Below are 16,504 nucleotides of genomic sequence, written 5' to 3'. Positions count from 1 at the left end.
CTGGCACATAATCCCGCAATGGTTGCCCATTTCACCTGGAGTAAAATCCAAAATTCTTACAAGGGTGTGCAAGACTAGGAATGATCTGGCCGTTGTTGGCTTTCTGAACCTCAGCTATGTTAATCCCTATATCCCCTTCCCATCTTTCTGTCCACACTGACTTGGAATACCCCAGGTCACACCAGCCTTAGGAATTTGTTTTTATTCCAGTATTACAGTGCTTTTAGATGCCTTACTTCTCCACTCCTTCACAGTGGTAAAGTGTGAGAACACTGGAACCAGATTATCTGGGTCTTAAACTCTTCAATCTGTCATTATAGTACTTGGTCATGTAACATGCTGGGTCTTGTTTTCATCATCTTTAAAACAAAAATAGTGGGATTCCTGGGTAATTCAGTCAGTTAAGCATCTGACTCTTAATTTTGGCTCGGTTCATGGTCTTGTTCCTGAGTTCGAGCCCCATGTAGGGGTCTGAACTGACAGTGTGGAGCCTGCTTGGGATTCTCTCTCTCCCCAAACAACTAAATAAATGTAATGGTAATAGTAGTTGCCTCAACTGCTGCTTGAGAATTAAATGAATAAAAGTGTGAAAAGACCTAGAATCGTGTTTGGATTAGCATATGTGCTTTATAAACATTGACACGACTACTGCTGCCTTTCCTCAATTTACTTTATTTTTCTCAATATCATGTACAATATTTTTACTTGGTTAGTTTGTCATCTCTTTGTTATTTATTGTGTGGGCAGATTCGGGTCTCTTTATCTATAGTTCTTGATACTAAGTAGAGACTCAACAAATTTGATTCCCAACACTGCTGTATTGTTTCTGCACTAACATTAATAATTACATATCTATATCATCTATATCTATATCTATATCTATATGTATAGATCACTTTGCCTGATTCACTCCTTAAAAATGGTGTTTTCTCTTTTATGATTAAATAAATATGGATTAAAACCTTGAATTGCACCTGCAAGTATTCTGCAGGACAAGCAAACGTTTCTAATAAATTTTAATTTGATAAATAAGCGATGTCATGTGATACAAGTAGTACGTGATGCCGAATGTCACATGATCACAATTGAGCCAACGGTTCTCGAAATTCTCTTTGATATACAAGTGCTTTGGATTATAAGCTCATTTCTGGAACAAATTGTGCTCACAAATCGAGGTTTTACTCTATATTTATTTATTTATTTATTTAATCATTGGTAAAATGTAAATTAGTCATTTATATTTTAAATATTTAATAATATTTAAATATTAGAAATTTATATCTTACCAGAGTAAAATCCAATTACTTACCAATAAGATCCATTATTTAATCTAATGATTAAATAAATATAATAAAAGAGGAAACACCATTTTAAAATTATAAGCTTGCCACTTCTGCAGTCAAGTTGCCAAAAATTTTCCAAGAGATTTATTTATATTGTTCAATAATACTTTATTAGGTCCCCATTTTTGTCAGGAACTACAGAAAAAGAAAAAACAACTAAAACAAGACTTCTGTTTTGTTCTTTTTTTCCTTGTATTTTTAATCACTAACTCAATTTACATAAGGCTTTTTTTTTTTTCTTTACCCAGTTTGGCACTTAATAAATAATCTTCCACATGTCTTTCATTTTTTTTTTCAGTTTTTATTTAAATACACACACTTATGCTGTTATTCCCCTGATACTTGTATTTTTTATTATTTTTTTTATTTTTTAGAGAGAGAGAGCATGTGTGCGTGCAAGAGGGGAGAGAGGAGCAAAGAGAGAGAGAGAGAGAGAGAGAGAGAGAGGGTCTTAAGCAGCCTCCACCCTCAGTGCCCTCGGGCTCAATCCCATGACCCTGGGATCATGACCTGAGCCAAATTCAAGAGTCAGATACTTAACCAACTGAACCACCCAGGTCAGGTGCCCCTTGCCTGATACTTTTAAAGCTCAAATTTGATTTATTCCTCCAAGCACGTTTATTTGTTTTTCATGGAGTGACTGTTTGATACCTTTCAATATAATGTTTGCATTGTGATGAGGTTTTTGGGTCCTGTTCTGTTTCTAGAAAATGATCAGACATAGCCCTGAGTATCTTCTCATAGCTCAGCCTATAATGCACATTCAGAAGGTTTGCAGAAACCAAGGCTTCACCTAATTATTGCAGCTCAGAGACGGTCACTTGCATCCCAAGTGTGCACATGTCTCATATCCCACACTTCACCGCTAGTATGCATGTTTTCTATTTCATACTTCTATCTTCTCTTCTTTTGAGTAGGCTTTTGCCTCGTGGACTCTTTTGGCTTTCTTTGTTCACTGAAGGATTTAATAGCCATTATTTTCCTTCAGTGCATTCTAGCAGGACTGTCTGGTCACAGCACATGTCAAAATGGGAATTGTGAAAAAAGTAATAGTTTGACACGGAACTTGAACGATTTCCATTACTGATTATGTTTCCAAGTTATGTGTTCCTGGTGACTATGCAGTATCTTGACAGGATCCAGAAGTTCCAGAGGGCCTATTGCCCTCCCTACTACAGAATATGAAAGCGATTAGTTAGCATTTCCATTTTTACTCAGGCTACAAAGGTTCTGCATATCTGAGAAGTCAAGAAAAATGTCAGCTTCTGTCACCACCATTGTTCATCTGGTGATTTTAATTCAATAATTGGTGGTCATTAAGAAAAAAAAAAAGTCAGAGTTTGCTTCAGCGTTGATGATGAAACTGTCTCTCTGTGTCTTATTATAAAACTCTTCGTTGCAATCAATTCCCTACGGGCATTGCTTCAAGTAGACTACTTGCTAATCAGTTTCAAGGGGCCTTATTAAAATGACTAGGTTTTCAGTTTTTTCATGAGGACGTTTTAATTGAAACCCACCTCAGCAAACTTAAAGTTTCAGCTTAGGATGAATGAATCTACAGTTTAGTGTGAGTGTGTGAAATTAATCATCTGATTCCTCAGGGATGGCCATTTCCTCTACCTTAAACCACCCTCCTCCGGGAGACGAAGTAGTGTAGGGGGAAGAAAAGGGGATGTGAAGCCAGATCTACGTTTGCACACAGGCCCTTCTACTATCTACCTGTGTGCTCTTGGGAAGGAAATAAATTCTGAGCCTAAATTAAGAAATGAAAATACTAACTTGTCGCACAGGGCTACTTTGGGGCGTTAACTCATAATGGCTATTAAATTGCTTTGCAAACTGCAAGTTGGTGATGTTGCAATGGTTATGAGTAGCATGATAATGATCATAATAATAACAGTGACGAGAATTTGTTGGTGCTTATTATGTGCCTGGCAAGGTACTAAAAAGGTCCACATACATAGTGATCAAAAAGAAATTCTTATTCTCCCCCAAGCAAGAATCTCACTCAAACAATGGATTTTGCATCACTCCCAGGGAATAGTAAACTATCAATCACACTCCTAAATTCTCTCATTTTTCAAGGTATACACATCAGCTGCAACATGTAGTTTTCTTTTTTATTTATTTCAAATTCCACAAGCTTTAATGTTTCTACATATCAGTCTCTTTCAAATTCATTGCATGTAATTCCATAATGTTAAGCCATTATGTTTTTTTTTTTTTTTGAGGGAGCTTTTGAAATGCATCTGATATATCAATCTTGTATAGAAGGCATTTCTATTGTTTCTATTATGAGGTTTAGGCAAAACTGTTTAGTATGATCTACAATGTTCTGTGTTCATGGCCCTGGCTGTCTTTTCTAATTTCTCCTGCTTTTTCTCTCTCACTGTCCACTATAAAATGCCTCTCCTTCTTTGACTGTGGCTGCACATCTTGTCTCTGCATATCCTGCGTCACTGAAATACTTTCCCACAGCTTTTCCTCTCTGTAATGGCTAATACCTTCTCACCTTCCTAGTACAACGTCACAGTTAACATCTCGGTAAAATTTTCAGGCAATTCACAATTTTCTCTTTACCTGATTCTCCCCAAAGGGGGAAGAATGTTGAATGATCATTTTGCAGGATACTCCGTTTCTTCTTTATGTCACTATTGTATTTTTCATGCTACATTATAATATAGATTTTCCATGTCTGTCTCTCTCATTGGACTCTAAGCTACTTGGAAAATAATATAAAAAAATAAATAATTTTAATAACTTTTAGTAAATAATGGAACTATTAGAAAAAATGATCTAAGAGAAAAGAAACAACATTGGAGATTATTATTATTTCTAAGGCAAAAATTGTACTTCCTTAGTGATTTTTTATTTGAATATTTTTAATGTATGTATTAGTCTAATACACACATATATAATAAACCTCACAATATTGTTCATAAATCTTTTCCCATTGTGTTTTTCACATTTCTAGTATATAAAGGTGTTATTTCTGGTGAAAGTTTATTATTCCGATTCACTGATTTCCTTGGGTTTTGCTGATCACATTATTTGTGAAACATATTTTTATTTCTTTCTTTAAAAAAAATCTATGTCTGCTATCTTTCCATTCTACAGATTTTTTGGCCTCTGTGATAGTACTTCAAAGAGACAGAGAGAGTGTGAGTGGGGGAGAGGTAGACAGAGGGATGGAGAGAATCTCAAGCTGGTTAGATGCTCTCTTGAGATCATGACCTGAGCTGAAATCAAGAGTTGGAAGCTTAACCAATTGAGCCACCCAGGCACCCCTATGATCATATTTTTAATAGATGTGTACTGATATTTTAACCCTCCCAACTAATATGACTACTTACAATTTTTAAAACTTTTTCTCCCTTCAGTAAATGGACTAATTATTATTAATAACCATTTTTATTATGGACATTTTCAAACATATACAGAATTAGAAGATTTGATACAATAATCCTTACCCCAATAACAATTGTCCAGCTTCAGTGTCTCCATTCATGATAAGGTATACATATATATATATATATATATATATATATATGTATATATATATACATATATATATATATGAAATGTTTATTTTTTGAGAGAGAGAGAGTGGGGGTGGGCAGAGAGAGAGGGGACAGAGGATCTGAAGTGGGCTTTGCGAGGCCAATATGGGGCTTGAACTCACCAACCATGAGATCATTACCTGAGTCAAAGTCAGCCGCTTAACTGACTGAGCCACCTAGGTGCCCAATGGTCAGGTATATGTTATCCATACTTCTTACTTACCTCATACATTAGCCCCCAAAGTTATTTGGAAATAAATACGTCTTTATTTCCAAATAAATAAATCTTTATTTCCAAATAAATAAATCCCAGAATTCACTCCATTTCATCTGTCAGTGTGCTCCAGGCAAAGATCACCAGGAACAATCTCTGGTCAAAGTTGTGTTACTTTTGTGTGTTTTAACAATGGATGTTGTACACCACGGGAATCAAGCTTGCTGTGGGATTGCATCCTATGAGGTTATTTAGAGTAGGGTTCAAGAAAGCATGGTGGCACTGTGGATTGGGTATTGTCATGGAGTGACACGTTTTTATGATTTGATACGTTAATGGTTCCTATATAGAACACGGACAAATTGGAGTAGGGATAAAGCTTTAAATGGTAATGAAGCAACAGTCCCTTACAGTAGCCAGAGGAAAAGAATGTTGGACCATTTTTGTGGTCTAGACAGCGTTCTTGATTTTGTCTAGATCTCTGGCACTATTACTGAGTGACCCTGTTTTTGTCTTGCTTCATTACTGTTACCAAGTAAACTTTTCTCATGTTGGTGTTCTGTGATATTATTGGTATTATTGATATTAATTTATTAGCAATATTATTATCAATAATATTATTGATATGATAGTACAGCTTAACTTTTAGTACCAGATCAGGGCCCACCTGTCAGTTGTCAAGAGATATTTTTTCTTTGTCATATCTACACAGATCTCACTTAAGATAAATAATTTTGATTACATGGATAAAATGTAAAGAGTTCATATCTTAAGCAGATAGTAAAGATCCATGCACCTCACAGATCATTTCCCTATTTCTAGGAATGGTAATCGTGTCTGTTCTTTAAGTCCTGGCCGCAGTGTTTGATTTTTCCAAAGGTCTTAGAATGTACCCACTCTCACTTAAATAAATAGACGTGATCTTGCTTCCTAAAAAATTCCCAAAGCATTTAGTTTTCAAAAACAACAACCACAAAATGAGCCTGATTGCAATGCAGTTAGAGAATTGTTGATCAGAATCTTGAGAACCAACCCATATAATTCAAATGAAGAGACGTCAATAAGGAAAGATTAGTGACGCGCCTAGAGCCTAACAACGGTGCCACCTCATCACCACCGAAAGGTCTGAAGGGACGTAGGGAAATGTAGGAGCCCGATGGGATCAAGGTTGTGGATGTGGGGCTCCTGGAGGGAGCCGGGCAGAGTGTTGATCTGCTGTCTGAGACATGGTGCCAAAGCGAGGAGAGAGCAGGGGCAGGGGATAAGTGCCCTGCCCTTCCTCTCCTGGTGCAGTCTCACCTCTTGTCACAACTCCCTTTTGGCTGCATCCAGTTAGAGCCAGCCCTCACCCATGACTGGGAGATGCAGTCGATCTGGTCGTGTTTAGAGCAGAGAAGGGAAGGAAGAGGAGTGTCAGTTAGTGGGTACGACTCTACAGCCAGTCAAAACACGGCTTTTCCACTTACTCAGCGGGTGACCTTGAGCAAGGTTCTCAATCTCTGTAGTTTGGTTTCCTCATTCTAAAATGGGAATAATAACAGCACTTATGTCGCAGGATTGTTGTGAAAAGTAAATGTACTGCTGTATATAATTATATATAATACATAAAAATATATTTATAAAATATGTCACACACACACACACACACACAGAGTGGAGTCTGGAGCAATAAAAGTGACCTTAAATAGGAGTTTGTGGATATTATTGTTAATGACGACTGTGACGCTCTTTTATATGCTCTTAGGGGGAAACTGAGAGACAGAATTACTCAAGGTTGAGGAGCCTTAGTTTCCTCATCTGTTTAAATGATCATGTCAAATTAGATGACCTCAAATATTTGTGTCAAGGATGATGCAAATAATTCGTTGTAAAGCCTTGAGAAATTGCAAGCAAGGGTTGGTGCTGGTAAGGATGCGGAGAAATTGCCTTGTATACGATTGGTAGGAATATAAAATGGTATCGCTGCTCTTGACCACATTATAGAGGTTCCTCAAAAAGTGGGAATAGAACTACTATATCATTCATCAGTCTCACTTCTGGATATGTATCCCCCCAAAATTGAAATCAATATCTGCAAGAGATATCTGAGTCCTCATGTTCCTTGCATAATTATTCACAGTAGTCACATGGTGGCAACAACTTGAATGCCCACTGATGGGTGATGAATAAAGAAAATGTGGCACGGATCTACCATGGGATATCATACAGCCTTAATAAAGAAGGGAACTCGGCATATGTGCCAACATGAATGAGCCTGGAGGACATTATGCTAAGCGTAATAAGCCAGTTACAGAAGGACGAGTACTGCATTATTCTATTCTTCATATGTTAGATATGAGGTATCTGACATAGTCAGACTCATAGAAAGAGTAGAATGGTGGTTTCCAAGGAGGGGGGTGGGGGAGATAAGAGTTGATTGCTAAAGGATAGAAAAGGTCAATTATGTAAGATGAATAAGTTCTAGAGTTCTGCTGTACAACATTTTGTCTATAGCTGACAGTGCTGTATTGTGCAGTTACAATGTTGTTATGGGGTTTGATCTCATGTAAAAGTGCTTTTACCATGATTAAAAAAAGAAACAAAACTGAAAAAAAAAGTGTGGCTTAACAAATGACAAGGAGTGAGACCATATACAACGTTTTCAGATTTCAGAGGAAATCCGACAAAGAGTTGAAAAGCGTCCGTTGTATTTACCGGTGAGATGATAGGCAGACAAGCTACAAAGAACCGGCTTCAGTGGTGGGGGGCAAAGCTGGATTGGAAGGGGCAAATGATTGGGGCAAATTGGAAGCAGTAGGCAGATTTTCCAGTGGTTTTGGCTTCTGCTATGAGTTTTGTATTACGCACACATGTATCTAGTAACATATGATGTATATTAGACTTGAAAATGGCTTTCTAGTTTGAAATTTGGTGAGAAACTGAACTTCACCATTCATAAAAACACATTTCCCTTCTTGTATAGATTCACAAAGACAAAATCTGAAACTATGGTGAAAGCAGTTCTAGTTTTTAGGTAGGTTTTTGGGTTATTTTGGTGTCATTTATTTTTTTGTCTCCTCTTACTTTTCAAAGGAAATATCTTTTGAACTCTTAATATTTACCATAGAGTTTACTGAGTCCTTCCCATACATTAATTTATTCAATACTCACAAAATCATAAAATATGGACCATTTTTACTGAATGTTACAATTAAGGAAATTAAGGCTTAGAAAGAATTTGGACATTGTCCAAGGTCTCATAAGTGAGTTACTCAGTATTTAAGGGTTGATGTTTTCCTCTCAAAAAACTTGAATTTTTATTCAAATGAACCAGGTTTACAGTCTTTTTGTGTTGTTTCTAGTAGTATAGTCTACCTTTACCTTCATGGAAATTGTTCCTTCAGGAATACAGATAATTAAACATTTTTTAACTCCTCAATACAATTTGTCCAGCTTATCTTAATTTGAGAAAAATAGGAAAATAAATACTGCAGCTTTCTGATATCTCCAGAGGATCAAATTTAAACCCGAAGGGATCCAGGAACTAGTAAATCACCCAAACACCTTCAGAATGAGCTCACTAAGAGCCAGGATCATGGCTAAGCAGGTGAGTCATGGAATTTTACATGGAGCGAATTGCCAACCTTCCACCCATAACCTAGCTTCCCATTAGGAACCTCTCCCCTTTGCAAGCTGTGGTATCTGATGGAATCCATCTGCTTTCAATATATTTTTTTAAGTTTATTTATTTATTTTGAGAGAGAGAAAGAGAGGCAGAAAGAGAGAGAGAGAAAGAATCCCAAGCAGGCTCCTCACTGTCAATGCATAGCCAGCCATGCAGCTGGAACTCATGAACAACAAGACCATGATCTGAGCCCAAGTCAAGAGTAGGATGCTTAACCGACCCTGAGCCACGCAGGTGCCCCAGAATCAGTATGCTTTTAGAGATGACACCTATAACATCCTAACTACATTTCTTAGTTCCATACTCTGTTTGCCAGTACTTTCTAAAGGATGTCTACTTGTACTTAAAATACTACTTTGTCTCTAACTCCCTGCCCTTCCCTCCTGCCCCCTCTCTGTCTCCCTTCTCTCTCTCTCTCTGTCTCTCTCTCTCACACACACACTCCTTAAATGACCTCATATTGAGTTATCCAGGTCATCTAGAACCACCTTCTCCTCGACAGCAGTACTCGTAAAAGCTAGTTGTTATATGGCCAACCGAGGAGAGATACAAAGGCAGGTGGCTCTCCTGTCTAAAATTCTCTTATAAGAGTGGGTGACCAGGAATGTTTCTAAACTGAAGTAATGGTAACAGTGTTTTTCTATTCTTGGAAAACACCAGATATATGGTAAAATTTTCCCTTTTAAATAAAGAATGGATACTCACTGTAATTTTTGAAACCCGAAATAAAATAGAAATCCACTAGTATTTCGTTTGACTTTAAATTTTTTTTAATGTGTATTTGTTTTTGAGAAAGACAGGACGTGAGTGGGGGAAGGGCAGAGAGAGAGAGGGAGACAGGATCTGAAGCAGGCTCTGGGCTCTGAGCTGTCAGCACAGAGACTGACTCCGGGCTGGAACCCAGGAACTGTGAGATTGTGACCTGAACCAAAGTCGGACCTTTAACCTGGCTTAACCAGGTGCCCCTGGTATTTCATTTTTCTAATATTCCTTCTCAGAAGAGGTGTTTGGCCTCAAGCAGGGCTTTAAGGCAGTCAGACTCACACCAAGTGCTTCCTCACCCTTTTTCATGTCGTGTCATGTCACATCACGTCACGTCACATCTTGTCATGTCATGTCATGTCATGTCATGTCAGTTGTACGTGTTTTGGGATACACAGAGGGAGCATCTTATGGCTAAAGAAGTCACAATGTCTCCAATCTGTACATCTGTATGCCCAGTACACTGATGGTGTGCAGTGTGCTTTTGCAAGATGGTCACCTCTGGGGAGGAAACCAAGCTTGGTGAAGGATGAAGGATGCTTGGCTTGGAAAAGCTATACAGACCCTTATAAAGCAGGGAGCAGGACCTGGATAAGATGAGACACCAAGTAAATCAAGTCAATTTATTGACTAATAGAGCTGTGGATAGGAAAGAAGATGTTTCCCAGTAACTATTTCCTTCTTCTTTTCACACTTTCTCTGTGCAAAGCTTGCCATTGTGTTAATTGCCAAAGCCTGTGTAGAACATCAGAGATACATCCCTAATCCTTAATAAGCAAGGCAAAGCCTTTAAGAGTTAGTATAAAGGAAATATTTAATTTGTTTTGCAACGGTGTTTTGAGAAACCGGATGGGCAAAATAGAATCTACAAAGACAGATGATGGAGGATCAAATAAATGAAGTTGCTAGTTGTTAACAAAGTAGTCAACTACCAGAAAGAAATAAAAATGATTATTACTGATTAATCTTTGTACTCAAATAACTAAAAATAACAAGTATTTGCCTCATTATATATAGTTAAGTAAACACCTAAAATGTTTCACCAATATTTAAATAAGTACAAAAGATAATTTTATAATATAAATATTGGCATTGTATATTTATATATATGAATTTTTACATACATACATATATATGTCTATATAAAGTTAAATTCATTAAAAATAGTGTAATATTATTGTAACCAATAATTGTCATCATCCATTGAAAACACAGAGACTCCTTTGTACAATTAAAGAGAATAGAGCATTTCTTTTTTTTTCTCTTTCAATTCATTTGTCCATTCAATTTTCACCATAATAATGTATTTTATTATATTATATAATGTAACTATTTTCCTGGTTACTTTGCTTTGCTTCTCTGAAATTCAAATATACACACACTGATTAGAATTTAATTTTTGTAATAATAGATTCTATAGCTTCTATATGTGATTGTGGTAAAATATTTCTATTTGAGTTATTATCACAATTAAATGATTAAAATCATCTATATACGTCCATTGTTGGTGGATAATTATTCAATATATATTTAATTTTCATTTGAAATTGAATTTATTAAGAACCAGGGGTATATTTATAGGTTGATCTGAAAAGAATCATCTAAATGCCCAAATGTTGGAGCCAGGAAACATAATAGGATTCCAGATGGGTGAGAGATATGTCTTTCATTTGTCAAGTGTGAGAAGTGTGGGTTTTGAAAAGGGACGATACAAACAAAAACCAAGAGTACGAGTGCCTTCTCAGGCAAATGATATTTGGAAAGGAACAGATAAAAAAAAATGGAGGACCTGTAAATTAATTTTCTTCAAAGTATTCTTGCCCACATAACCCTTGGTGAGTCTTTTCACATCAGTAGAAACAGCCATACTCCAGTTTGAATTCCACTGCATTGGTAGAGTCATTAGTATTCAAACTAATTCAGCCATAGATCAGGCAAACAAAACCAAAAAGAAGTAAAAGTAAGTTTCAAAGAATGGTTGATCTCTGCTGGCCATTCTAACAAATTCCTTCTTCAGGCTACTTATTCCCAAACATGTCTGTACATTGGAACCACCTAGGGGGCTTTGCAAATGCTGATGCCTGGGTACGGCCCAAATGTTCTGGTTAAATTGGTGGGGGGTACCGGGACATTGAGTTAAAAACTTCATAGGCATTTCCAATGTGCCGTAAAGTTCCAGGAAAACCCACTTCAGGAAGGATGCAATGAAACAAGAAACAACAATGCTTCTTAAATAAATCTTTAGGTGAAATATGTCAATGATTTTGAGGACTTCCCTATTCCAGAGATGTGGAAATGACAGAAATATTAGTAATACTTTGAAATAGTGGTCGCTTCAGAACAACCTACTGAGAGTAATTGGAAGCTATGAGAAAAATAATTACTTTTGAAAAATTAGGGGGATTGATAAAATAACCCATAGAGTTCTAAGGTAGATACAAAATCATAAATGCTGGATTTTATGAGAACTTTAACAGATGCTTATAAGTAATTTTATTTCTAGGTGATTTAAGTTTCTTGAGTTAGGAATCCAAAACTCCTCCTTAATAGGCACCTCCACTGTAAACTTTGTTCTTCTAGCAGTAATGTGGTGCATAAATATTCTGATTAATAGTAAATAACCACCATATTTAATGCTTTAATTGATGCATTTTTCTTCTCAAAAGGTTCCCTCTGATTTTGTTTGACATGCACCTTGTAACCACCACAAATCCTCAAGTTAATAAAAGCAATGATATAAGAAATTCTAATGCACAGATGGTCTTTGCTGTTTTATGTAAAATATTATCAAATTATAAATGGGTCTTTTCCTCTGACACTATTTTTTCAGTGAAGGTCTCCTTTACTTATACATCTCATGGCAGTCTTATAATTATTTTCAATTAAGTTTGACATTATAACTTCACATATGGAATTGAAATAAAAGACTTTGTGAGAAAACGTTCAATGCGTTCAAGCCCTATAAGCAAGTAAGAGAGGCCTTAATTCTGAATATTCTTGAATGAAACAGTTATTTAGCAGAATGGACAGCATTACTTGATAACTTTTTAAAAGCTCAGACTCCTGCAACTTTACTTTGGCAAACTGCATAGAAAGCCCAGGACTCTTCAAAAAAAAAATACCACTTTTGTATTTGTCTTCTCCAAGTTTGAAACATTCTGTTTGATATTACAGAAAAATGAATACATCTTCCAGATTTAAAATTCTATCCTAGTGATTAAAGCTAAAAGAGCAAGCCATGCACTTTGGGCAGTGTAGCATGATAATTAGGAATATGGGCTCTGCTTTTTTTTTTTTTTAAGTTTATATTTATTTTGAGAGAGAGAAGAAGAGAGCACATGCATGCATGTGAATGAGAAGTGGGGCAGAGAAAGGGAGGGGGGAGAGAATCCCAAGCAGACTCCACACTGTCAGCACAGAGCCCAACACGGGGCTTGATCTCTCCAACCATGAGATCATGACCTGAGTCGACATCAAGAGTCCTCTGCTTAACCTACTGAGCCACCCAGGCACCCCCTGGGCTCTGCTTTCAAACAAACCCAGCCACACTCACATTATACCACCTACTCTGACCACAGCCATAAGCCTGGGTTTTTGCAAATGTCAATCAGGGATGTTGGGATAGAACCTTCGTCATAGCATTAGCAAGAGACTGGCATAAGTTAATTCATGTATGACAAAAAATAGAGTATCTGATAAGAACAGCCTTCAGTGGCAGCAGGTACATAATAACAGTAGAAAAAAATAAAATTTGAAATATGAAGGCAGTAGACCTGATGAATTTCTCAAGGTGCCTTTCTTTATTAATATTTTATAGTTATATTCTGTAGAATATAAGGCAAAGGACAAAACTAAATTCAAATAGGCTAATATTGAGCTTAATGAGATTAGTCCTCTTTTTAAGGCTGGTAGAACTAGAAAGAGTTGCAATTATTCTGAAGCATGCATTAAGAACTCCACCTAGCTATACATGTTTCTATTAAACTCTGCTTGCCGCTGATTATTTCCTTAAGCTATGTTGTTGATATGTCTAGAACCTACTAGAGTAAGTGCTTTGATATTTTAAGCCCTTGGAGTATACAGACACGTGTTTATGGGGAAAGATGGCTATCTCCCTGTAGTTTAACAAGTTAAATGATAGACTACTTAATTAATGTTAATTCTTTGGACAACAAACATTAGAATGTTGTGAATTTTGAATTGGAAAAAAATAATGAGTCCCTAATTGCTATACAAATAAAATTGCATGTTTCTTCTATATTTCTGATTAATTTTCTTCTAGTTTCTACAGCCTCAAGTACTTAGTCTATGTAAGTGAAGGAGGGGATATAGGAAAGCAAGTAAGTCATAGCAGATTATTTTGATGTTTTTTAAGCCTGTGGAAACATGCAAATATGTTGAAAAAAGTTAAAATAGCTTCATTTATGAGTTACACATTTTTGTGCTGCCATATTTATAAATACAGAGAAAAGATAGTGGCAGCAAAAATGCTGAAATGTCAGTGTTTGTTGTCTCAAGTGTTTTCTTTCAGGTAGCATTACAATTTTAACCAGCACCCTTCCATATTTTCTAAAATTACAAGGCAAAACAACATTTAAGAAGGCTATTGTGAGAGTAAAGGACTCCTCTCCCTGAGCCAAGAGTCCTCTGCATGTTATCCAAGATATAAGGTGTACTTTTTGCCCACAAGACAACAGGATTCAAGGCAAGAAGACACCAGCGATCACCTTTTGCCAACATTGGCAGGGGCCATGAGAAGTGCCATTTTTATTCTTCAACTTGGAGTGAAATCAGTAAAATTCATTTAAATAAATGGCTGAGACCAATATCACCCATGTCACTGAATTCATTCTCCAGGGAATCACAGACCAGCCAGAGCTTCAGGCCCCATGCTTTGTGGTGTTTTTCATCATCTATCTGGTCACAGTGCTGAGCAACCTGGGGTTGATAACTTTAATCAGGATTGATGCTCGACTCCACTCGCCTATGTATTATTTCCTCAGTCACTTGGCCTTTGTTGACCTTTGCTACTCCTCTGCTATCACACCAAAGATGATGGTGAATTTTGTTGTGGAAATCAACACTATTCCTTTCTATGCTTGTGCAACACAACTGGGCTGCTTTCTCACCTTCATGATCACCGAGTGTTTCCTGTTGGCTTCTATGGCCTATGATCGCTACGTGGCCATCTGTAGTCCCCTGCACTATTCAACCCTGATGTCAAAAAGACTCTGCATTCAATTAGTGGCAGTTCCATATATATACAGCTTTCTGGTTGCCCTATTCCATACCGTTATCACCTTCCATCTAACTTACTGTGGCCCCAATGTAATTAACCATTTCTACTGTGATGACCTTCCTCTCTTGGCTCTGTCCTGCTCAGACACACACGTGAAGGAAATTCTGATCTTTGCCTTTGCTGGTTTTGATATGATCTGCTCCTCTTCCATTGTTCTCACCTCCTACATCTTTATCATTGCTGCCATCTTAAGGATCCGCTCTACTCAGGGGCGACGCAAGGCCATTTCCACCTGTGGCTCCCATATGGTGACTGTCACTATTTTCTACGGCACCTTGATCTTTATGTACCTACAGCCCAAATCAAATCACTCCCTGGACACGGACAAAATGGCGTCTGTATTTTACACGGTGGTGATCCCGATGTTGAACCCCCTGATCTATAGTCTAAGGAACAAAGAGGTTAAAGATGCCTCAAGGAAAGCCTTGGATAAAGGTTGTGAAACCTTAAAGCTGTTAAAGTTAAGAAAATAAGCATAACGAATGCTTAATTTAATACAAGAGGGTAAATAAATCAAACTTCCTCCTCCTGATATTTCTTGTAATTCTTTCCCAATCAACTAAAAATGTGACTGTAGTTCAGCTAACCTTGACTTTTTCTACAAGAACCCAGGCCAATTCTGGAAAGTCAGCATGATCCAAAGAGTCTGGTTCAGGCCACTGCAGCCTTGACAGACCACTGAAATTATGTTCAAATACACCCTCAAACACACCTTTGTGTAGCTCAAGCAAAGGTAGCAGCGTGTCTTTGGTAGAACTTACTATTCTGGAAGGAAGGCTGCCTGAGCTTGAATGACAAGCCTTTCCTTTATTAACTATGACCCCTTGGACAATCGGCTTAAACTCTGTGACTCTGTTTCTAATTCTAGAAAATAAGAAGACCCTACTAATTGGTTTGTTTTAAAGATGAAACGAGTTAATATTTATGAAGTGCTTACAAAAATATCCTGTGATAACAAGTGGTATGTATATGTTTGTTATATAAATGTTTGTTGTATATAATTAAAGATTAATTCACCAAGCTCTCAAAAGCTTATCAGTCTTGAAGAAAGAAGGACAAAGCCTGGTCAGGTTTCTACTAGCTTCCAGGCACTGAATCAAGCACTCCTACCTAATACAATAAAATAAACCTAAGAAATGTCTGAGGGTTTACTTCTGGGTCTCAGTTATATGTAAAGTGCCTAAGTTCACATCACTAGTAATATGACAATTCTAAATGCAAATGTAAGTTTATTTGCATTTTTCTTTCTTAACATTGTAGATTTTAAAAAGATACTGCAATACAGATGATCTAATCTTAAATGGTCATTATCTGATTTTTAAATCTTTTTTAACATTTATTTATTTTTGAGACAGAGAGAGAGAGAGAGAGCATGAACAGGGGAGGGTCAGAGAAAGAGGGAGACACAGAATCCGAAACAGGCTCCAGGCTCTGAGCTGTCAGCACAGATCCCGACACGAGGCTCGAACCCACAGACCGTGATGACCTGAGCCGAAGTCGGACGCTTAACCAACTGAGCCACCCAGGCGCCCCCTCTGATTTTTAAATATAATGGGAGGTATTTGTTTATAAGAAATTATGTTATTAAATGAATTAATAAGTTCAGTGTACCTGCACATTTGTTCAGATAGAAATAATCTTAAGTTATAAGGTTATTTATGT

At 36.9% G+C, this 16,504-nt stretch overlaps 1 protein-coding gene across 1 annotated transcript; it reads left to right on the top strand.

Annotated features, from left to right (window-relative positions):
* The first annotated feature begins 14,355 nt into the window (after positions 1 to 14,355).
* On the top strand, positions 14,356 to 15,315 carry LOC124505151 (olfactory receptor 1038). The gene has a single exon (XM_047070967.1). The coding sequence runs from the start codon at positions 14,356 to 14,358 to the stop codon at positions 15,313 to 15,315; it is 960 nt and encodes a 319-aa protein (XP_046926923.1).
* The last annotated feature ends 1,189 nt before the right edge of the window (positions 15,316 to 16,504 follow it).

This window comes from Lynx rufus, unplaced genomic scaffold (genome assembly GCF_022079265.1).
Source record: "Lynx rufus isolate CCGP_SWC_20201006 ecotype Redwood Valley unplaced genomic scaffold, mLynRuf1.p SCAF_9, whole genome shotgun sequence".
In the NCBI taxonomy this organism is placed as follows: Eukaryota; Metazoa; Chordata; class Mammalia; order Carnivora; family Felidae; genus Lynx; species Lynx rufus.
Note: the sequence above shows the minus strand (reverse complement) of the source record. Positions and strands in the feature narration are given on the sequence as shown.